Genomic DNA, 20,963 nt, shown 5'->3' with positions numbered 1-20,963 from the left:
TTGTCCCCTTCCTCCCCACCACACAGAAAAGAGTCACTGATTTATTTCTGATATTTCCCATCTCAATCCTTCATTTCCAACCCCAAAACAAACCCCAAATCAATCCCAAAAAAACCCAAACCCGTGCTGGTTACAAGTGCTACAGTGAAATAATCAAATTACAACACAACGAGCCCCAAAGTCAGCGTGCTGCTCCGTGAGCGCCTGGTGAAGCACAAATTAAATATTCCAAAGGATTTTTTGGGTAAAAAGAGGACAAAAAGCAGAATTCTGATGAAGAACGAGCTGGTGAGGACCTCAAAAATCAGCAGCAGCTTCTGGAAGCAAAGCTGGAGGAGCTGGGGATGAATTCAAATTCTGCAGGAGCAGGGAGCAGTTTCAGGGTCAGAGTGGGGGTTTCAGTCCGAAAGGCAGGAAATTGGGGATTTGGGGGTTTGGTGCCTCCTCGCCCTAGGCTCCCAGCAGCATCCCCATGAAATCAGAGCCGGGCTGCACCGCGACGGCGGCGCCCGCGCCGTTGTCCACGAAGATGGAGGTGTACTGGCCAGCCTGCAGGGAAACGGGAGAGTGGGAATTCCTGCAGGGAAAACGGGAAAACCCCTCCCAGCAGCAGGAATCCGTTGGGTTTTAGATTCTTTTTTAGCCAGGGCTGGGATTAAATGGGAGAGATGGAATTTCTTGTTAGGACTCAGATGTTTGTTAGTTCTTATCTATATTATTGTGCTATAAACTGAGAGTTCTGCAGCACTTCACCAAAAAATGGAGCCCTGTCTGTCTCTAGAAGGCCTTTTAAGGATAAAGTGTCCAATTAAGAAATGACACCTAAATTATTTTTACTTTTTACTCAATAATAATACTTTTTACTCAATAGGTGAGGAATTTCCCTCCTTTAAATGTAGGAACAAAGAGGGTTTATTATTTAATTATTATTTATTTGCTACTTATTTAATTATTCATTTTATTGTTCTTTATTAATAATTATTAATTTTAACATTATAATTATTTATGGATATATTTATTATTTAATTATTTATTTGCTATTTATTTCCTGGAATTGCAGGGGAGAGTCCAGGAAATAATTCCATGTCCTGCCCAGAGATTTGGGGCAGAAATTCCCAATTTTCAGGGCCTCACCTGCAGCTGCAGCAAGCCATGGACATAAACAGTGAAGATTTTGCTGTTGCTTTCCAGGCCAGCAATGACTTCCAAGGACCTAAGAAATAAGAAATAAACAGATTTAAAAAATGAAAAGTTGGAGCCACTTGGCACCTGCTCAACCCAGTTAAACTCAGTTTTAAGCCTGGCTGGTTCCTGCCCATCATTGTCTTTCCTTATTTTCCCAATTTAATCAGCCCTTTTCCTCTTTTTTTTTTTTTAATTATTTTTCTCCCAGTGATGAATCCCTGCAAGTCCCAACGTGTTTTTTCCAGCAAAAATAAAACGTGGGAGCCCCTTGGCACCTGCCACTCAGCACAAACCTAGTTAAACTCAGTTTTAATCCTGGCTTTTCCTTATTTTCCCAATTAAACCAACTCCTTTCCTAATTTTTATTAATTATATTTTTCCCTGTGATGAATCCCTGCAAGTCCCAGCGAGCTTTTCCCAGGAGAAAGGAGGGATTGGAGCCCTTGGCAGCCGCTCAGGGGAGGCCGTGTCAGGTCCTGCCCCAGCCCTGCCCTGCTCCTGCCGAGCTTCCGGGGCTCGTCCCAAAGCCCGGGGCCTTCCCAGCCCCATGGATGGATGGAAGGATGGAAGGAAGGATGGGTGAGTCAGGGCTGGCATTCCCAGGAAATTCCACAGGGAAGGTGTCCAGGCAGGCTCCCAGCGCTGCTGCTGCCGCCGGCTCCGTCCGTCTGTCCCAGCCACGGGCGCCTGGACTGGGACCTGCCCCAAATCCCTGCCCCAAATCCATCCTGAGGGATCTGGGACCTGCCCCAAATCCATCCTGAGGGATCTGGGACCTGCCCCAAATCCATCCTGAGGGATCTGGGACCTGCCCCAAATCCCTGCCCCAAACCCATTCTGAGGGACCTGCCCCAAATCCCTGCCCCAAATCCATCCTCAGGGATCTGGGACCTGCCCCAAATCCCTGCCCCAAATCCCTGTCCCAAATCCATCCTGAGGGACCTGCCCCAAAAATCCCTGCCCCAAATCCATCCTCAGGGATCTGGGACCTGCCCCAAATCCCTGCCCCAAATCCCTGCCCCAAACCCATTCTGAGGGATCTGGGACCTGCCCCAAATCCATCCTGAGGGATCTGGGATCTGCCCCAAATCCATCCTCAGGGATCTGGGATCTGTCCCAAACCCATCCTCAGGGATCTGTTCCAAATCCATCCAGATCACTCCCACTGCTCTGGGACATGTCCCAAATCCATGCTGATTGCTCTGGGATCTGTCCCAAAGTCACCCTGATTTCTGGACCTATGGATTTCTGGAGGAGCTCAGGGCAGGGCATTAAAATAAATCTGGGCAGGGATTTGGGGTCTGGGGCCAAGGACAGAGCCACAGCTTTGCTCTCTGCTGGAAAAGCTCCTTTTCCAGCCCCTTTTTCCCTGGAAAAGCTCCCAAAATCCCCTTGAGGGAAAGAATTGCCAAAGTTGGCAGAAATGTTCAGAAATGTGGACAAGTAGAGGGAAGGGGTCCCCTCAGTGCCCCGGGTGCCTCACGTGTGTCTGTGGCACAGGGACTCGATGCAGATCAGCACCCGCACGCTGTCCCGCGCCCGCAGCTGCACTTTGCTCTTCAGCTCGCTGTGGTCTGGGAGAAACAGAGGGAAAACGTCAGAAATCCCACAAATTCTGGGGTTTGAGGGACACAGGGACATCAGCAGCCCTGGGATGGCTGCAGGAGGTGCCAGAGGGTTCCTCCTTATCTGATGGAGCCAAAGGCAATGGATACAAGGTGGATCCATCACTGGTCATCAGGGCAGAACCTCTGGAATATCAGATTTAAAATGGGATCCATCAGGGTGGATCCATCAGGGACAGAACCTCCGGAATATCAGATTTAAAAAGGGGATCCATCACGGGCCATCAGTGGCAGAACCTCTGGAATATCTGGGGATTCTCCAGGGGTTCTCTGGGGGTTGGGGCTCCCTGGGGCAGCACTCACCGATGTGGATGTTGGCTGAGAACTGGTAGATGCCGCCCACGGGGGCGGTGAAGCGCCCGGTGGCCAGGTTCAGCCCCGAGCCCCGCAGGAACGCGCCCTTGGCCGCGGGCTGTGGGGTGAGAACAGAGCTGAGCCCTGGGCTGAGCCCGAATCCATCCCTGTGCTGATCCCAAATCCCTGTGTTGATCCCGAATCCCTGTGCTGATCCCGAATCCCTGTGCTGATCCCGAATCCCTGTGCTGATCCTGAATCCCTGTACTGATCCCAAATCCCTGTGCTGATCCCAAATCCCTGTGTTGATCCCAAATCCCTGTGTTGATCCTGAATCCCTGTGCTGATCCCGAATCCCTGTGCTGATCCCGAATCCCTGTGCTGATCCCGAATCCCTGTGCTGATCCCGAATCCCTGTGCTGATCCCGAATCCCTGTGCTGATCCCAAATCCCTGTGCTGATCCCGAATCCCTGTGCTGATCCCGAATCCCTGTGCTGATCCCGAATCCCTGTGCTGATCCCGAATCCCTGCTCTGCTCTGGCTCTGCATTCCCCTTTCCCAGAGGGCACAAGCCCAAACCCGACTCTTCTTGTCGCTGGCTGCGGTGCCAGTTTGGCACCCAGAGCCTCCCACAGCAGCTCCCAGCCAGGAAAAATCGGGAATGAATTGGGCACCTCATGCCTGAGGCACAGGAAGCAGCAGCCCACTGATGGGATGGCTTAATTAGTCCCATTTTCCCTGCTAATTAATGAGGCAGCAGCTCTCCCTCCAGCCCTGCCCATGCCTCAGGGCTGATCCTGCCTGACTGCCAAGCTAGGCTGCCAAAAGTTTGGGAAATAATGGAATGGTGGATTTTAAAAGAGGATCCCAGGTGGATCCATCAGTGGCAGAACCTCTGGGATCATGGATTTAAAAAGGGAATTCACCAGGGTGGATCCATCAAGGATAGAACCTCTGGGATATCAGATTTTAAAAGGGGATCCCAGGTGGATCCACCTGTGGCCTCCTTTGGACACCTTCTCATGGGTTTGTCTCCCTTTCAGCCCCAGAGGAGTTTCTGGGCTGAGCAGAAGCCCCTCAGAGCCCTGGAGCTGATCCCCAGCAGGATGAGGCCGGAGTTCCTCACCGACTGGAAATTCTGGAGTTCCACCAAGGTCTTCTTGTCCACCAGCACCTGGCCCTTGAGCTTGCAGTGGAACGCCTGCTCCACGCGCCGCTGCGAGGGAAGCTCCTGCAGGGACAGCAGCAGCGGGGGCAGCTGGCTGGGCTGGGCTGAGACGGCCAGGGAGGCCCTGTGCTCCATGGCTTCTGAGGGGAAAAGGGAAATAAAATGAAATAAAATTAAATTAAATCTTCACTTAATGGCCTGGCCATTCCTATTCCTGTGATGAAACCTCCTCCAGGGACAGCAGCAGCTGGCTGGGCTGGGCTGGGATGGGCAGGGAGGCCCTGTGCTCCATGGCTTCTGAGGGGAAAAGGGAAATAAAACGAAATTAAATTAAATTAAATTAAATTAAATCTTCACTTAATGGCCTGGCCATTCCTATTCCTGTGATGGAACCTCCTCCAGGGACAGCAGCAGCTGGCTGGGCTGAGATGGCCAGGGAGGCCCTGTGCTCCATGGCTTCTGAGGGGAAAAGGGAAATAAAACGAAATTAAATTAAATTAAATTAAATCTTCACTTAATGGCCTGGCCATTCCTATTCCTGTGATGGAAGCTCCTCCAGGGACAGCAGCAGCTGGCTGGGCTGGGCTGAGACGGCCAGGGAGGCCCTGTGCTCCATGGCTTCTGAGGGGAAAAGAGGAATAAAATGAAATAAAAGGAAATAAAATCTTCATTTAAGTGCCTGGCCCATGAAACCATTAATGTGTGCCTGGAATTCTGCACTTGGATCTCCAATTAAAGCCCAGCAGCACTGGGGGAACATTTTTGGTCGTCATTTTGGTTCATGGTTCTTCACCAAAACAAAGCTCCTCCAGCCTTTAACACCCTTTACCTTGAATATGCTCTGGCAATCTTTGACTTTTTAAAATCTTTTACCTTTTAAGATCTCCTTGAACTCCTGCAGAAGAACTTCCCTGGTGACTTCAGCCCCGGGAGCTCCTGGAGGTCCCTGAGGCCCAGGAGGCCCTGGAGGCCCCACCAGGCCTCGCTGAGGGAACAAAGGAAAATTTGGGATTAAAACCTGGGAATTGCAGAAAATCCTACAGGAACATCAGCAACGTGAGGGGGGTTGTTCCCAGAAAATTCCTGACAATTTTTGGAGGACACTGAGGGATCAGGAAGGGCCAAGAGCTCTGAGAGATCTTTTTCCAGCTGCTGGGACTCCCATTCCTCTGATAAACCTCTAAAATTCCATGGAAAAGCTGCCCAGACATTCAGAGGATGCAAAAAATTCCTCAAATAATTAAAATAATTAAAAGAATCCAAGATTGTCCAAGCAGCAGATGAAAAGTGCCACGTGATTAATGAGCTGTCACTCAGCTCATTAATTTGAAATAAACCACTTGTCCACACCTTGATTAATTGATCCTTTGGGATACTTGGACTTTATCTCTTGGAAGGGGAAAAAAATACTGATTTTACTTTTAATGAGTGGGAAAATAACCTATAAAAGGCTCAATTTGAGAGATGAGAAAGGCTCAATTTGAGAGACAAGAAAAGCTCAGTTTGGGAGTGGCTGGTTCAAAATTCCCACATCTCCTCTGCTGAGGAAAGAAGGCTCAAATTTCTCAAAAACTGAGAAATTAAACAAAAAAAAAAAGGAAATTCAGCACTCTTTGGGCTGGGAAAATGTGGAACCTTGAGGATGAGCGGCAGGAAGGAAACTGGGACACGTGGGGTGCAAATCCTACCAATTTCTTGTCTTTGCCTTTGCATCTCCTCTTGGAGCTGCTGCCGTCGTCCGGGCGGTGCACGAAGGAGATCCAGGTGGTGTGGGGGTCTGTGAGCCGTGCGTCTGCAGCCTGCAGCAGCTGGGGACAACCAGGACAAGCATCAGGCACTGACTGAGCTCAGGGCTCCCCAAAATCCAGCCCACACTGAGGACACACCGGGACAAGAATTGGCCTCAGAGGGTCCCAAAAATCCAGCCCAAAAGGCGGGAAAATCCCAGTAAATCATTGGCCTCAGGGGTCCCAAAAATCAGCCTGGGCTGGTGCTGCTGCTTTTGGAGGACACTGAGGGGTCAGGAGGAGCCAATAGCTCTGAAAATGCCTCAGATTTTTTTTCTGAGTCCCTCAGAGATCTTTTTGCAACTGCTGGGACTCCCATTCCCTGATAATCCCCTGAAATCCCATGGAAAACCCACCCAGATGTTCAGGGGATGGGAAAATGGATCATCATTCTGGGAACGATCCCAGAATCCACCTCGGGAATTCTCTGCTGCTCCCAACATGGAGAACAATGAAAATTAAATAAAAAACCAAAGAGAATTGATGAAATGAGCCCAAAATCAGCTCAGAAAAGGCCGGAAAATCCCAATAACTCCAGAATAACTCCAGGAATGATGCCAAACCCACCTTGGGCTGCTCCTCGCTGTTGGCCAGGGAGGTGTTCAGGGGCTCTGGGTGCTCCTTCCTGCCCCTCCTGTCCCTGTCCCTGTCCCTCCTGGCCGCTGTCACCACGCGGGGACACAGCTGGTGGCACAGCAGCGCCAGCAGCAGCCACCAGCCCGGCATGGTGGCACCGAGGAAAATCCAATCTGTGTCCCAGAAAATTGGAACTGACCAGGTCAGGGTCAAGGAGCCAGGGGGGAAATGGTCCAGGACCAGAAAAAATCAGATTTGTGTCCAAAAAAAAATCTGAATTTATTAGGTCAGGATCAAAGAGCCAGGTGTAAAATGCTTCAGTACCAATAAAAACCCAAAAACCCCAAAATAATCAGGTGAGGATCAAGAAGCTGGAGGAAAATCCTTCAGGAGTAATAAAAAAAAACCCCCAGATTTGTCCCTAAAATAAATCCAGAATGAAGCAGGTGGAAAGGATCCAAGCAGTCAGCAAGAAAAAAACAGATTTGTGTCCAAAATAAATCCAAACTAACCACGTCAGAATCAAGGAGCTGGAGGAGAATCCTTCAGGAGCAAAAAAACCCAGATTTGTCTCTAAAATAAATCCAGAATTAAGCACGTGAGAAGGATCCAACTGGATTTGTATCAAAATCAGAATTTCAGAAGGATCCAAGCAGATTTGTGTCCAAAAAAATCCAAATTCCAGGAGGTTCCAAGTAGCTCCTTGGGATGGAAAAGCCGGAAATGAATTTATTTGGAATTTGTTTGGAATTCTGGACCCTCAGGAGATGCAGCTGAGTCCGTGGGAGCTTCCCAGAAATCCCAGAGGCGAGGAGCTGCTCTGCCCTAAACCCGGCCTAAAACTGGTTTAAAAGGCACCCAGCACCCCCAAAATCCAACGTGAAACTGGTTTTTCTCTGCCCCCTTAGATCCGGCTTGAAACTGCTTTTAAAGGCACTCAGCACCCCCAAACGGGGCTTGAAACTGCTTGGACTCAGTTCTGACCCCAAATCGGATTTAAAACTGGTTTTACTCTGTCCCCCGAAATGGGGCTTGAAACTGGTTCTGAAGGCTCGAAACCCTCCCAGGCTGGGTTTAAAGCTGGTTCTGAAGGCTCGGAACCCTCCCAGGTTGGGTTTAAAGCTGGTTCTGAAGGCTCGAAACCCTCCCAGGTTGGTTTAAAGCCGCTTTTGGAGGCTCTAAACCCTCCTAGTGGTTTAAAGCTGGTTCTGAAGGCTCGAAACCCTCCCAGGTTGGTTTAAAGCGCTTTTGGAGGCTCGGAACTGCGGGCACGGGCCGGTTAGCTGGGTTCAGGGCTCGGCTAACCCGCACCCGGTTTGGTTTAAACGCTGGGGCGCTGGAGGCTGCGGGGCAGGGCCGGGCCCGGCTCAGGCGGGTTCAGCCCGGCTCGGCTCAGAGCCCGGCACCGCCCCGGCCATTCCCGGCACGAATCCTCGAGCGGCGCTCGGCGCTGCGGGGAACCGGGACCGGGGCAACCGCGGGCATCCCGGGCCGGCCGGGGGGCACAGACCCGGCCCCGCACCCGAAACTGATCCCGAAACACAGAGCCCAAAACTGATCCCGAAAAACCCCAAAAAAATCCCTCACACCCCAAAACACAGATCCCAAAACTGATCCCAAAACACAGAGCCCAAAACACAGATCCCAAAACACCCCAAAGAAATCCCTCACACCCCAAAAAACAGATCCCAACACCCCAAAACACAGAGCCCAAAACACAGAGCCCAACACAATCCCACACAGAGCCCAAATACCCGAGCCCAAAAACCCAAAAAACAGATCCCAAAACACAGATCCCAAAACTGGTCCCAAAACACAGATCCCAAAACACCCCAAAACAATCCCTCACACCCCAAAAAACAAATCCCAAAAAAGATCTAAAAAAACAGATCCCAAAAACCAGATCCCTCACACCCCAAAAAGCAGATCCCAAAAAAGCAGATCCCAAAAACCAGATCCCTCACACCCCAAAAAGCAGATCCTTCACATCCCAAAACAATTCCTCCCACCCCAAGAAACAAATCCCAAAAAACAACTGTCACACCCCAATAAACAAACCCCTCACATCCCAAAAAACAAACGCCAAAAAACACTCCTCACACCCCAAAAAAACAGATCCCATACAACAAATTAGTCACACCCCAAAAACCAAATCCCTCAAATCCCAAAAAACAAACCCCTCACGTCCCCCCCAAAAATCCCTCACGCCCTTAAAAACCAATCCTTCAAAACAAATCCTTCACATCCCCAAAACCAAATTCTTCACGCCCCAAAAAATAAATCCCAAAAATCAAACCTTTCACACCCCAAAATTAAACCCCTCACACAAATCCCAAACCCCAAATTCCTTGCATCCCAAAAAAACCAAACCGTCAAAACCAAACCCCAAACCTCTCACACCCCAAAAAGCAATTCCCAAAACCAGATCCTTCACATCCCAAAACCCAAATTCCTCAAACACTAAAAAACAAATCCCAAAACCCAAACCTCTCACACTCCAAAAAACAAATCCCTAAAAACAACCCCAAAAATCAAACCCCAAACCTCCCACACCCCAAAAAACAAATCCTAAACCCCAAATTCCTTACATCCCAAAACACAAACCCCAAAAAGCATATCCCAAAAAACAATCCCAAACCCCAAATTCCTCACACCCCAAAAGCTCCGCGGGGGGAAGCGAAGCCTCCCGAGCCCGGCAGGAGCAGGTGGAGCTTCCCGAAGTTTTTCCTTTTTTCGGTTTTTCCCTAAAAAATCCCCGCAGCCCCCGGCGCTGTCACGGGGCGGGAGGGCGCGGGTTCCCCATCCCAAACCCCAAACCCCAGATCCCAAATCGCAGCTCCTGCCGCGGCTCCGGCTCCTCGCGGCTTCCCGGAGGAGTTTCCATCAACTCCCAGAAAAGGAGGAGGAAAAAAACAGGGGAAAAAAAAAAAAAAAAAAAAAAGGGAAAAAAGGAGGAGCTGCAGGCGCCGCTCCACGATCCCATGAAATTCCCCGATAATGGAACTGCCCCAGATCGGGATCAGCGCCCGCTCCCTCCCCGCGCATCCCAGCAAAATCCGAGTTTTGGAGGATTTTATCCCAGAAAAATCAGATTCTTTTTTGGGAATTTATACCAGAAAAATCCGTGGTTTTTTGGGATTTATCCCAGGAAAATCAACTTTTTGGGGGGATTTTATCCCAGGGAAATCAGGATTTTTTAAATTTTATCCTGGGGAAATCAGTTTTTTGGGATTTTATCCCAGGAAAATCAGGGTTTTTTGGGATTTTATCCCAGGGAAATCAGGAGGGTTTTGCAAATTTCTCTCAGGAAAATCAGCTTTTTTGGGGAAATTTATCCCAGGGAAATCAGGGTTTTTTGGGAATTTGGAGCACCTGGCAGGGCTGGAAATCCCTGCCTCGGGATAAACCCCAGCATGGATAGAGCAGAATCCCTGTTTTATTTCCCAGTTTTGTGGATAAGGAGAAAAAGTTTTATGTATTGGGAGGAAAACTCTGGATCTTGGGGAAACTGAGGCACGGGACACTCCCAACCCAAAATCCAGAAAAATCAAATTTTGTCCCCTGGTTTTTTGGCAGCACCTCCAGAAAAATGTGGAATTTGGGGACAGGAAAAAATGGGAAAAAAATGGAATTTGGGAAGGGAAAAAAAAAAAAAATTGAATTTGGGAATGGGAAGAAATGGAACCCTGGAATTTGGGAAGGGGAAAAGTCCCAGTGGGAGGTGCCCAGCACGGCAGGAGTTAAGGGCAGCTCAGCCCAGCACATTCCAGGCGGGATTTGTTGCTCATTTTTGGGATTTGTTGATAATTTTGAACTTCTCCGGCGCCTTCCCGGGGCCGATGGAATTCCCAGAGCCCCAGGCTGGGAAATCCCAAAAATCCCCTTCCCAATTTTGGGATCATCCCAGAAATCCTTTTCTTGATTTTTTGGGAAAAATCCCAAAAATCCCCCCAGAATATCCCCAAATTTTTGGGATTATCACAAAAATCCTTTTCCTGATTTTTGGATCATCCCAGAAATCCCCTTCCCAATTTCAGGATCATCCCAAAAATCTTCTTCTCAATTTCAAAATCCTCTTCTCAATTTTGGGATAATCCCCAAAATCCCTTTCCTGATTTTTGGGATCATCCCATCCTGGCTTTCTCCTGGAGGGGTTGGAGATCGCCCCAAAAATTCTTTTCCCAATTTTAGTTCCTTAAAATATTCCCAGGGAATTCCCCCATTCCCAGAGCCCCAAACATTCCCGGATTTTGTGACAATCCCATAAAATATCCCCAGGGAATTCCTCCATTCCCAGAGTCGCCCCCAGGCTGGGATTTCGCGATTTTGGGATTTGGGATCGTTCCCAGTTTAGGATTTTCCAGGATTCCCCAAATCCGCTCCAGCCCCAATTCCCGACACGGTGGCGCCACCTCGTGGCCGATCCCCAAAACCCCAAATTCCCGGAAAAATAGAAAAAATTCCCAAATTTCTGCCACTCCAAAAGGGAAATAACCCGGCAGGGCAAAGCTCCCGGCGCTAATTAAGAACTCCTAGTTAATCCTAATGAACCGTCCTCATTCCCAAAAGAAATTCCAGGAATTTGGGAATTCCTGGAGTTTTTAAGGAGTTAATTCCCCTTTTTTGGTGATTTTTCTGTTGGAAATGGGATTTTATGGCTTTAAAAATCCAATTTTTCCCCCCCCATGAAAATGGCAGGATTAATTAATCCCTGATTATTCATTAATTAAATTACCTGTAATTATGAATTAAATTATTAAGTATTCATAATTTATAATTTGTTTATAAATAAATCAGATATATAATTTTAATATAATTGCAATTATTATCTATCTAGTTTAAAATATTATAATTTATTATTTATAATTTAATTTTAATTAAAATCAGTAATTATCAGCAGGAATGCTAAAAAATATCCCAAAATTTCAAGGAATTACAGAAATTATGAATGATGAAGGACAGACACGAAGACATCCAAGGGAAGCTGGAAAATCCGACTGAAAAAAGGAAAACAATCAGGAAAAAAGAATATTTTTCATTATTTTATTTATGAACTGAAATATCCCAAATCCCATTTTTTCCCCATGGAATTTTATTCCCCAAAGAAGTCCCACAAAGTCGATTTTTTATGGATTTTTATTATGAATAAATCACTTTAAAACGCAGCCATTCCCACTCCTCTGAGCTTGGAAAATCCCCCCAAAATCCAGGAATTTTTATTAAAAATAAAGATTCTGTGGGAAAATTCCAAAACTTTTAAATCCATGGAATTGCAGCTGCAATTTCAAGGATTTATCCCAAGATTTTATCCTGAGGGAGAGGTTGAAATTTAATTTTTTCTTTTTCTTCGGGGGAAAAGCTGAATTCCCAGGAAAACACAAATCAACCCCAAAAAATGGGAATAAAAATTCCATTCCCAAATCCTGGAATCCCACAAATCTTCCTCCAAATCCAGGGAATTCCAAAGAATTGGAATTTTGAGGTTTAAATGCAACAAATTTTTAGGGGAAAAACAAAAAAATAGGGCTAGGGTTTTGATGGTTTTAAAGGAAATTTAAGGTCTTACCTCAGCAGATGAATCCCAAAGGAATTTTGGGTTTTTTAAGAATTAAAACAAATCCTGAATCAAGTGGAACCACATTTGGGGTTTTCCTCTGACCCAGCTGCTCTGCAGGAGCTCCTTTGTTATTCCCACCCCAAAATTGGAATTCTTCCCTCCCCAGGTGCTGTTCCCTCCATCCCCAGAGCCCCACATGCTGAATTTTGGGACACAAACCCCCATTTTTGGGACAATAAAACCAATAAATTTGACTTCTCACCAGCAGCAAGACCCAAAACCCCGCCACAACCCAGGAAGGGCAAAAAACCCCAAATTTTCCACCCCAAGAGTCCCATTCCAGAGTGCCATTCCAAGAGTCCCATTCATCCTGAAGTGAAAATTCAACAGAGTCAAAGGTGTTGAAGATCTTCAATGTTCACACCACAGATGGAGGAGAACTCTACAAGCCTCACCAAGCCCCACCATGACCCAAGGAAGGGCAAAAACCCCAAATTTTCCACCCAAAGAGTCCCATTCCAAGAGTCCCACTCATCCTGAATGAAAAACTCAATGGAGTCAAAATTGGCTGAAGATCTTCAATGTTAAAACCACAGATGGAGGAGAACTACAAATCAAAGGGGCTCCCCAACAATGCTTTGACTTCTGAACCCAAAACCCCACCACAACCCAGGAAAGGCAAAAACCCCCAAATTTTCCACCCCAAGAACCCCATTCCAAAGAGTCCCACTCACCCTGAATTGAAAAGTCAACAGAGTCAAATTTGTTGAAGATCTTCAATGTTCAAACCACAGATGGAGGAGAACTCTACAAATCAACGTGTCTCACCAAGCCCCACCATGACCCAAGGAAGGGCAAAACCCCAAATTTTCCACCCCAAGAGTCCCATTCATCCTGAAGTGAAAACTCAACAGAATAAAACTTGGCTGAAGATCTTCACTGTTGACACCACAGATGGAGCAGAACTCTACAAGCCAAAACGTTCCCCGAGCCCACCACGGCCCCGGCAGGGCCAAACCCCACATCTCCCCCCCGAGGAGCCCCGCTCACCCCCAGCCCAGTGCATTTGGTCTCTGCAGGCTCTCACTCCTGGGCTATGCTCCTCAGCACGTACTTGACTGTGTAGGCGAAGGCGGCGAAGCCCACGATGACAAACAAGTTCGCCAGGGCTCCCCCCAAGAGTCCGTGGTTCCTGGGGGGCTGCTGCAGCCCCCCGGCGTGCCCGGGCGCCAGGCCCGCGTGCTGCCCCTGCAGCAGGGCGTGCCCGTTGTGCCCCAGGTGCGCGTCCCCGTCCGGCACCACGTCGGGCAGCGGCAGCGACGGCGGCCTGGAGCTCAGCTCGTCCTGCGCCTTCTGCTTCTGCTTCATCTCCTGCAAGGGGAGAGCAAAGCCAGTGCACAAGTGGAATGTGTGGGGATCTGGGGGCTTTTGTTTGATTTCCTGCATGGGGGAACAGAAAATTCAATGGAATTTGGGGTGATTTGGGTGTTGTTGGTTATTTCCTGCATGGGAAAGTGGAATTTGGGGAGGGGCAGCGAGGGAGGTCTGGAGCTGAAAAATGAATAATGAATGAAGATTTCCTTACCTCCACCACTTCAGGGAAGAGCTCACAGAAGACTTTATCTTTTAAATTAAATGCTAAGCTCTGTGCAGCCAGCTGCCTTTTCTGGGGAGAAAAAACAAATTTATCAGCAATTCCAGGAAAATTCAATCCATTTATTTCAATTCCACCCCTGATTTCCCACCACAATGGTGCAAACCTCACACCAAGTGGGTTTTAACATTTAAAGCATCACATTTGTGAGGACTATTGACTAAAATTGAGGTTTGTGGGGCATAAATTTTGTTCATTTTTCATCCTGCGGACCTGTGGGAGAGACAGGAAAAAGGAACCCAATCCCAGCCAGGCTTTACCCCCGAGAAACCCCAACTGTGGTGGAACTCTCCCCAGGGGACTCACGGTGAACTCGGAGGTCTCGATGCTGCCCAGGGTGGGCCCCTTCTCCACCATGAAGCTGAGCAGCCCCGTCAGGATGGTGGACACGGACCAGGCCGGGTTCCAGGTGTCCGGGTGGAAATCCGTGATGGACAGACAGAGCCTGGCCAGGGACAGACAGCCAGGAACCGGGAATTGGGCTGGGAACGGCTGGGGGGAATGTTGGGAAGGGGGCCTGGATTTGGGATGGGAATGGCTGCAGCCTGGGAAGGAGCCCTTACCTTGTGTTGCACTTGAACCTTCCATTGGGGGTGATCATATAAATACTGGGGGGTTTGAAAGGGAATTCTCGAGGAAATATTAATTTTCCGTGGTAATATCCACCTGCAAGCCAGCAAAAAATGGGTTAAATGAGTTATATTTAATCAATAACTTCCATCCTCAATTCCCCTGCTACATTACTTCTTCTAAACCACCTAAATGGGTTGAAGGATTATATTTAATTAATAATTCCCACCCCAATTCAAATTCCCATCCCCAACTCTCCTGTTTTATTCCTTCTCCTAACTACCCCAAAAATGTGTGAAATAAATTATATTTAATAAGTACATATAAAATTCTATTAAATCCCATTCTTGATAGGAACGATTGACAGCAGCATCCCTATTTCTTCACCTCCTTCCCAGTTTCTGGAGCTGTTTTTAGTGGGGTTATTTTGCCTTTTCCCACCCGCTGGCATTCCTGTTTTTCCATGGAAGCCCTCCAGGCAGGGATTTACCTTCATACGGGGTCAGCTCAGGCCCTCGCACCACGTAGTGCCTGGAAAAGAGGGGAATGGAACACTGGGAAAAACCACAAACAGCCCAAAGAATCAGGAGCAGCCTCAGGCAAAGCTCCCCAGTGCACCTGCCCAGACTGCAGAGAGAGGGAGAAGGAGCTGAGAGCCTGGGGAAGCCTCTGCTGCTCGGGGGCGAGGGACAGCTCACCCAGCTCCCAGGGGCGAGGGACAATCGGTCCCAGCTCCCAGGGGCGAGGGACAATCGGTCCCAGCTCCCAGGGGCGAGGGACAGCTCACGCCAGCTCCCAGGGGCGAGGGACAATCCGTCCCAGCTCCCAGGGGCGAGGGACAATCCGTCCCAACTCCCACCCAGTTCCCAACTGCCAGCCCAGCTCCCACTCTAATTCCCATTCCCCATTCCCCATCCCATGCCCACCATTCCAGGATGTTGGAGGGCAGGGGCTCAGCACAGATGTAAGGCACTGGATCCTTTTTGATCCTCAGGTAATCCTGCTTCAGCCTCTGCGTGGCTGTGGTGGGGGCCCTCTTATTGCTGCTGCTGCTCATCTGATTAACACACACACGTTAATTACAATTAAATCCATTCATTAAAATTCATTAATGCAACCTCAGTAAGCACAGAGCTTAGTAGAACCTTTCCCCAGCTCCTTAAAAAAATCCACTTTATGGGCTGTGAGATATAAATTGAATTATTTCGGTTTTTAAGGAGCAAGAATCACAGAAAACTTAATAATAAAATTCCAAAGAATTTTATTTTATAGGTTGTATTTAAGATATAAACTCAATTATTTCAATTTTTACAGAGCAAAAATAATGGAAAATCGTAATAATATAATCTAATTAACGACAATTAACTAGTGTAATTTTAATAAGCACAGAGCTTCATAGAAGCTTTCTCCGGGTCTTCATAAAATCCACTTTATGGGTTGTTTTGAGAGATAAACTCAATGATTTGGATTTAAATTCCATTATTTGAATTTTTAAGGAGTAAGAAGCACGGAAAAAGAGGGGAGAAAAGGGGGATGGGGAAAGAGGGTAAAAAGGAGGGACAAAGGCGAGAAAACGGGGGAATAAAAGGGAGAGGAAAAGAGAAAATGGAGAGAGAGAGGGAAAAAGGGAAAGCGAAAGGGAGGGACTAAAAGGGAGAGGAGAAAAGGAGAAAATAAGAAAGAAGGGGAAGAAAAAGGGGGAAAGGGAGAGGTAAAGAGAGAGGGACTGAAAGGAAAAGGGGAAAGGGAAAAGCAAGGGAGGGAATGAAAATGAGAGAGGGGAAAGAGGAACCAGAGAGGGAGGGAAGAAGGGAAAGAGGAAAGGAAGGACTGAGAGAGAGGGGAAAGGTGGTAAAGGAGGAAGGGAAGGAGAGAAACAGGAGAGGGAAAAAGGAGGGGGGAAGGAGAAACAAGAGAGAGATGGGGAAAGGAGAGAGAGGAGGAGAACGGCAGAAAAGGGTGAGACAAGAAGGCAGCCGAGGAAAGGAGGGACTGAAAGAGAAGAGAAGGGTGAAAAAGGGAGGGAAGGACAGGGGAAAACGGAGGGAGAAGGAGAACGCAGAGAGACAGTGAGACAGGAAGGCAGCCCGCCCGTCCGTCCCCGTCCCGCTTACCTCTCCGCGGCCGCCAGGCCCCGGGCGGCCCCTCCTGCCCGCGGCCGAGGGAGGGAGGCAGGCGGGCAGCGGCGGCCGGGCCGCGATGGCGGCGGAGCAGGCGGGGCGGGCAGCGGCGGCCGCGGCTCCCTCACGGCCCAAGCCAAGATGGCGGCGCTGCCGGGAAGGAGCCGGCGGCGCTTCCGGGGCCCGCGCGGCTTCCGCTTCCGGGACCGCGCGCGCAGGGCGGGAACCGTGAGGGGAATCATGAGGGGAGCCCTGAGGGAAATCGTGAAGGGAAACCGGGAGGGAAATCGTGAGGGGAACCATGAGGGGAATCGTTAGGGGAGCCCTGAGGGAAATCGTGAAGGGAAACCGGGAGGGAAATCGTGAGGGGAACCATGAGGGGAATCGTTAGGGGAGCCCTGAGGGAAATCGTGAGGGGAATCATGAGGGGAGTCCTGAGGGAACCATGAGGGGAACCGTGAGGGGACGCGCGAGCCCTGTCGCGACAGAATGCGAGGAAATATCGCGCCCCAGCGGGGAGGGTGATCCGGACACTCAAACTGCGAGAAATAGGGCTCAGAGTTTAAAAGATTTTATATAAAAATGTTGAATAAAGGATAAAAGGGGCGATATCCAGCGGAATTTGTCAAAAAGCACAGCCTTAGCTTAAAATAATTTTTTATATACTTTTCCATATATATATATATATGTGATGTATGTAAATCATATATATAATGTGTGTAAAAATATCTATTTTACATATATATATGAGATATATTTAAATAATATATATGTAGAAGCATCTTAAAAATTATATATATATATATTCTTTTAAAAATCTCCTTTTTAACGAGGAATATCCCCCCAAAAAATCTCATTTTTAACAAGGGTGGAGCAATAAGGGGAGGTGACAAAGCCATGCCAGGGCAGGTGGCATCACCAGAGCTCTGCACAAACAGCAATTAACAATTTAATGAACATTTTAATTAACGATTAACCCCGTGTCATCAGGCCTGCCTGGCAGGTGAAGCACCAGGGGTGTAGAAAATTTATTTTTTTATATAATTGTGTTTATGGGAATTAAATGGGATTTTTAATGTAGAAAATGGGGGATTTTATGTAAATTAATTTTTTATTTCTTAATAAAAAGAATTTTAGTAGTTTATGTTTAGTAAATAAAAACAGTTTATGTTTATAGGAAATAGATGGGATTTTTAAGGCTTTAAGGAGTTGTTTGGGGCACTAAAAATAAATTAAAAGCAGATTAAAAGCAAATGTTAAGGGTTTTTAAAGGATACAACAAAACCTGGTATTTGATGTATGAAAATAATGTTAATAAAGATAAATAAAGTTTTTAAAGGCTTTTCAAATCTCTCTGGTGTTCTCCTTTTCCCATCTCCCTCTGATTTTCCTTCTCCTTCCCTCCCTCCCTTTTTTTTAAAGCTTTTTTTTCTGCTTTTTAAAAATATTTTTAAAAGTTTTTTAAAAATAAACTGTCTTTAAAATGAAGTCTTATAAAAATAAAGATTTTTTTTTAAATATAGTTTTTTTTAAAAATAAAGGTCTTCTTACAATACATTTTCTTTAAAAATAAAGGTTTTTTTAATAAAGGCTTTTTAAAAATAATTTTTAAAAATAATTTTTTAAAATAAAGTTTTTTAAAGCTTTCTTTGCAATTCCCTGCTCCTCCAAGGTGGGAAGCCAGGGAATCGCAGCTGGACTGATCCCAAAGCAAACCCTGCACAGGGCAGGAGCTGCCACAGGCATTGAGCAATGCCAGCTTTAATTAGGGTTTGTTAATGAGCGCTCCTGCTCCATCCCCTCCTCCCTGCTGCCACCGCTCCTCTTCCTGCCGCTGCCGCCTGCTCCAGCTCCAGCTGCAACCTCCACCTCGAGCCAGGAACATTTGGGATTCCTCATCTGCTCCAGGTGCCGGGAGGGATTTCCCTCTCTTTTCCAGGAATTTTTTTGATTTTTGGCAGCTGGGAGCTGCCACCTGCTCCAGTTCCAGCTGGAATTCCTGCCCTGGGAATCCATTTTGGAGCTGGGAGGGATTTCCCTCTCTTTTTCCAGGAATTTTTGGGGATTCCTCATCTGCTCCAGGAGCTAGGAGGGATTCCCACCTCTTTTTCCAGGAGTTTTTTGGGATTCCTCACCTGCTCCAGCTCCCAGCTGGAATTCCTGCCCTGAGAATCCATTTTGGGGCTGTTCCAGGACCTGGGAGTGATTTTCACCTCTTTTCCCAGGAGTTTTTTGGGATTCCTCACCTGCTCCAGCTCCCAACCAGAATTCCTGGATTGGGAATCAATTTTGGGGCTGCTCCAGGAGCTGGGAGTGATTTCCCTTTCTTTTTCCATTTTTTTTGGGGATTTTTTGCCTTTTTCAGGAGGCAGCGATGCTGTGTGCAGCTCCAGGATGGCTGCAGCCCTGGTGCCCTCCCAGCAGGGAGGTTCTGGTGTTCTCCAGCCCTCAGAATTCCCCCAGATCCTGCTGGGTCTGACTGGAAATCAGAGCAAAACCCATCCCCAGGCAGGATCTCAGATTTGGGGTTCCAGGGGGTGACAGATCCCTGAGGAAAGCACCCAGAAGAGGAAGAAAATCCCAAAAAACCCCGGAATTATTCCAGAGGATGCCAGGAGCAGCTGCAGGTTCCCTCCTCACACAGGTGAGTGAGTACGAATGAATGCTGGCTCACCCCAGCAGGATTTTAATTTTCGTTTTAATTTGAATTTCCGGGCTGGATTTAACCCTCTGCACCCAGGGCACGGCTGACGTGGAGCTTGCTCATTAAGGAGGGGTAATTAAGGAATATTTCCACGGCTGCTGATTAATAGATTAGTCATGTGCCCATTGCTCATGTGCCAGGGAGTTTTATTTTGGAAAATTGGGATTAAAAACGAGCCCAGCAGGGGTTAAGGGGTGTTGAACCAGCCTGGAGCAGGTTTGGCAGCATTGGGACATCCCAATCGTGCAGGGTCAGATCCCTGGAAGGGAGTGCAGAGAAATCCCCCAGCCAGGGCCCAAAGCTGCTCGCAAAAAACAATTTAGAGGGAAAAATATCAATTCAGAGGGTTCCAGAGGAAAAAAAAAAAAAAAGTAATTCAGGGATTGCCAGAGGAAAAAAAGGAATTGAGGGAATCCCAGAGGTAAAAGGAATTGAGGGATTCCCAGAGGGAATTTAGGGGTGTAAAGCTCCAGGAGAGGAGGAAAACATCCCGAAAATGCAGGAATTCAGCACAAAAAGCAATTGAGGGATTCCCAGAATAAAAATAGCAATTCAGGTATCCTCAGAGGAAATGTTGGTGTGCAGAGCTCCGCTGACATTCTGCGAGAGAAGGAAAACACCCAGAAACCAGAAGAATTAATCACGAAAAGCAATTCTCAGGGAATTCTCAGAGGAAATGTAAGGGTGTAAAGCTCCAGGAGAGGAAGAAAACATGCAGGAAATGCAGGAATTCAGCACAAACAGCAATTGAGGGTTTCCTGAAGGAAGTTTAGGGGTGCAGAGCTCCAGGAGAGAAGGAGAACATGCAGGAAATGCAGAGCTTAGCACAAAAAGCATTGCAGGCCCTGCCAGAGGGGATGCTGGTGTGCAGCTGTGGCCGCTGGATCAGCCAGCCCAGCCAAGCTGCTGCGGGCAGCCCCCAGCGCTGCTCCCTCCCCTCGCTGCCGTCCCATCCCTGTGGCAGCGCCGTTCCTGCGGCTCGGGAGGCAGAGCCGGCCCTGCAGAGCGCCAGGGCCGCTTCCACCGCCGCCCTCTGCTCCTGCCCGGCCGGGCTGCGGGGCTCGGGGTGCTCCGGGTGTTCTCCTGGAGCTCTGCACCCCAAATTTCCTCTGGGGATACCTGAACTGCTGTTCGTGCTGAGCTCTGCATGCTCCGGGTGTTCTGGAGCTCTGCACCCCAAATTTCCTCTGAGAATCCCTGAACTGCTGTTCGTGCTGAGCTCTGGGTGCTCCGGGTGTTCTCCTGGAGCTCTGCACCCCACATTTCCTCTGAGAATCCCTGAACCGCTGTTCGTGCTGGGCTCTGGGTGCTCTGGGTGTTCTGGAGCTCTGCACCCCAAATTTCCTCTGGGAATCCCTGAACTGCTGTTCGTGCTGAGCTCTGCATGCTCTGGGTGTTCTCCTGGAGCTCTGCACCCCACATTTCCTCTGGCAACCCCTGAACTGCTGTTCGTGCTGAGCTCTGGGTGCTCTGGGTGCTCTCCTGGAGCTCTGCACCCCAAATTTCCTCTGGCAGTCCCTGAACTGTTCTTGCTGAGCTCTGGGTGCTCTGGATATTCTTCTGGAGCTCTGCACCCCCAGATTTCCTCTGGCAGTCCCTGAACTGCTGTTTGTGCTGAGCCCTGGGTGTTCTGGAGCTCTGCACCCCAAATTTCCTCTGAGAATCCCTGAACTGCTGTTCGTGCTGAGCTCTGCGTGCTCCGGGTGTTCTCCTGGAGCTCTG

The 20,963-nt window shown here is 48.3% G+C and overlaps 2 protein-coding genes across 2 annotated transcripts; both read right to left on the bottom strand.

Annotated features, from left to right (window-relative positions):
* Positions 1–222: 222 nt before the first annotated feature.
* Positions 223–6,833, bottom strand: C1QTNF12 (C1q and TNF related 12). Its single transcript, XM_064730714.1, has 8 exons — positions 6,628–6,833; positions 5,962–6,081; positions 5,147–5,258; positions 4,232–4,413; positions 3,114–3,222; positions 2,669–2,759; positions 1,135–1,213; positions 223–549 (listed from the first exon to the last, which is right to left on the bottom strand). The coding sequence occupies exons 1-8, from the start codon at positions 6,784–6,786 to the stop codon at positions 451–453; spliced, it is 951 nt and encodes a 316-aa protein (XP_064586784.1). The 5' UTR covers positions 6,787–6,833; the 3' UTR covers positions 223–450.
* Positions 6,834–12,757: 5,924 nt separating this feature from the next.
* On the bottom strand, positions 12,758–16,687 carry UBE2J2 (ubiquitin conjugating enzyme E2 J2). The gene is made up of 7 exons (XM_064730769.1): positions 16,532–16,687; positions 15,344–15,474; positions 14,908–14,948; positions 14,411–14,513; positions 14,154–14,292; positions 13,779–13,859; positions 12,758–13,564 (listed from the first exon to the last, which is right to left on the bottom strand). The coding sequence occupies exons 2-7, from the start codon at positions 15,472–15,474 to the stop codon at positions 13,277–13,279; spliced, it is 783 nt and encodes a 260-aa protein (XP_064586839.1). The 5' UTR covers positions 16,532–16,687; the 3' UTR covers positions 12,758–13,276.
* Positions 16,688–20,963: the final 4,276 nt, after the last annotated feature.

Source organism: Zonotrichia leucophrys, chromosome 21, assembly GCF_028769735.1.
Source record: "Zonotrichia leucophrys gambelii isolate GWCS_2022_RI chromosome 21, RI_Zleu_2.0, whole genome shotgun sequence".
NCBI lineage: Eukaryota > Metazoa > Chordata > Aves > Passeriformes > Passerellidae > Zonotrichia > Zonotrichia leucophrys.
Note: the sequence above shows the minus strand (reverse complement) of the source record. Positions and strands in the feature narration are given on the sequence as shown.

Bases quoted from the DNA above. Each gene is read 5' to 3' on its own strand.
- C1QTNF12 (XM_064730714.1), bottom strand. From the start codon at position 6,786: ATGCCGGGCTGGTGGCTGCTGCTGGCGCTGCTGTGCCACCAGCTGTGT. The intron at 6,082-6,627 runs GTGGGTTTGGCA...GGTTGTCCCCAG, and splicing joins ACAGCGAGGAGCAGCCCAAG to CTGCTGCAGGCTGCAGACGC. The intron at 4,414-5,146 runs GTAAAAGATTTT...TTTTCCCCTCAG, and splicing joins GTTCAAGGAGATCTTAAAAG to AAGCCATGGAGCACAGGGCC.
- UBE2J2 (XM_064730769.1), bottom strand. From the start codon at position 15,474: ATGAGCAGCAGCAGCAATAAGAGGGCCCCCACCACAGCCACGCAGAGG. The intron at 14,949-15,343 runs GTGGGCATGGGA...CCTCTTTTCCAG, and splicing joins CCCTCCAACATCCTGGAATG to GCACTACGTGGTGCGAGGGC. The intron at 13,860-14,153 runs GTGAGTCCCCTG...TTTTCTCCCCAG, and splicing joins TCGAGACCTCCGAGTTCACC to AAAAGGCAGCTGGCTGCACA.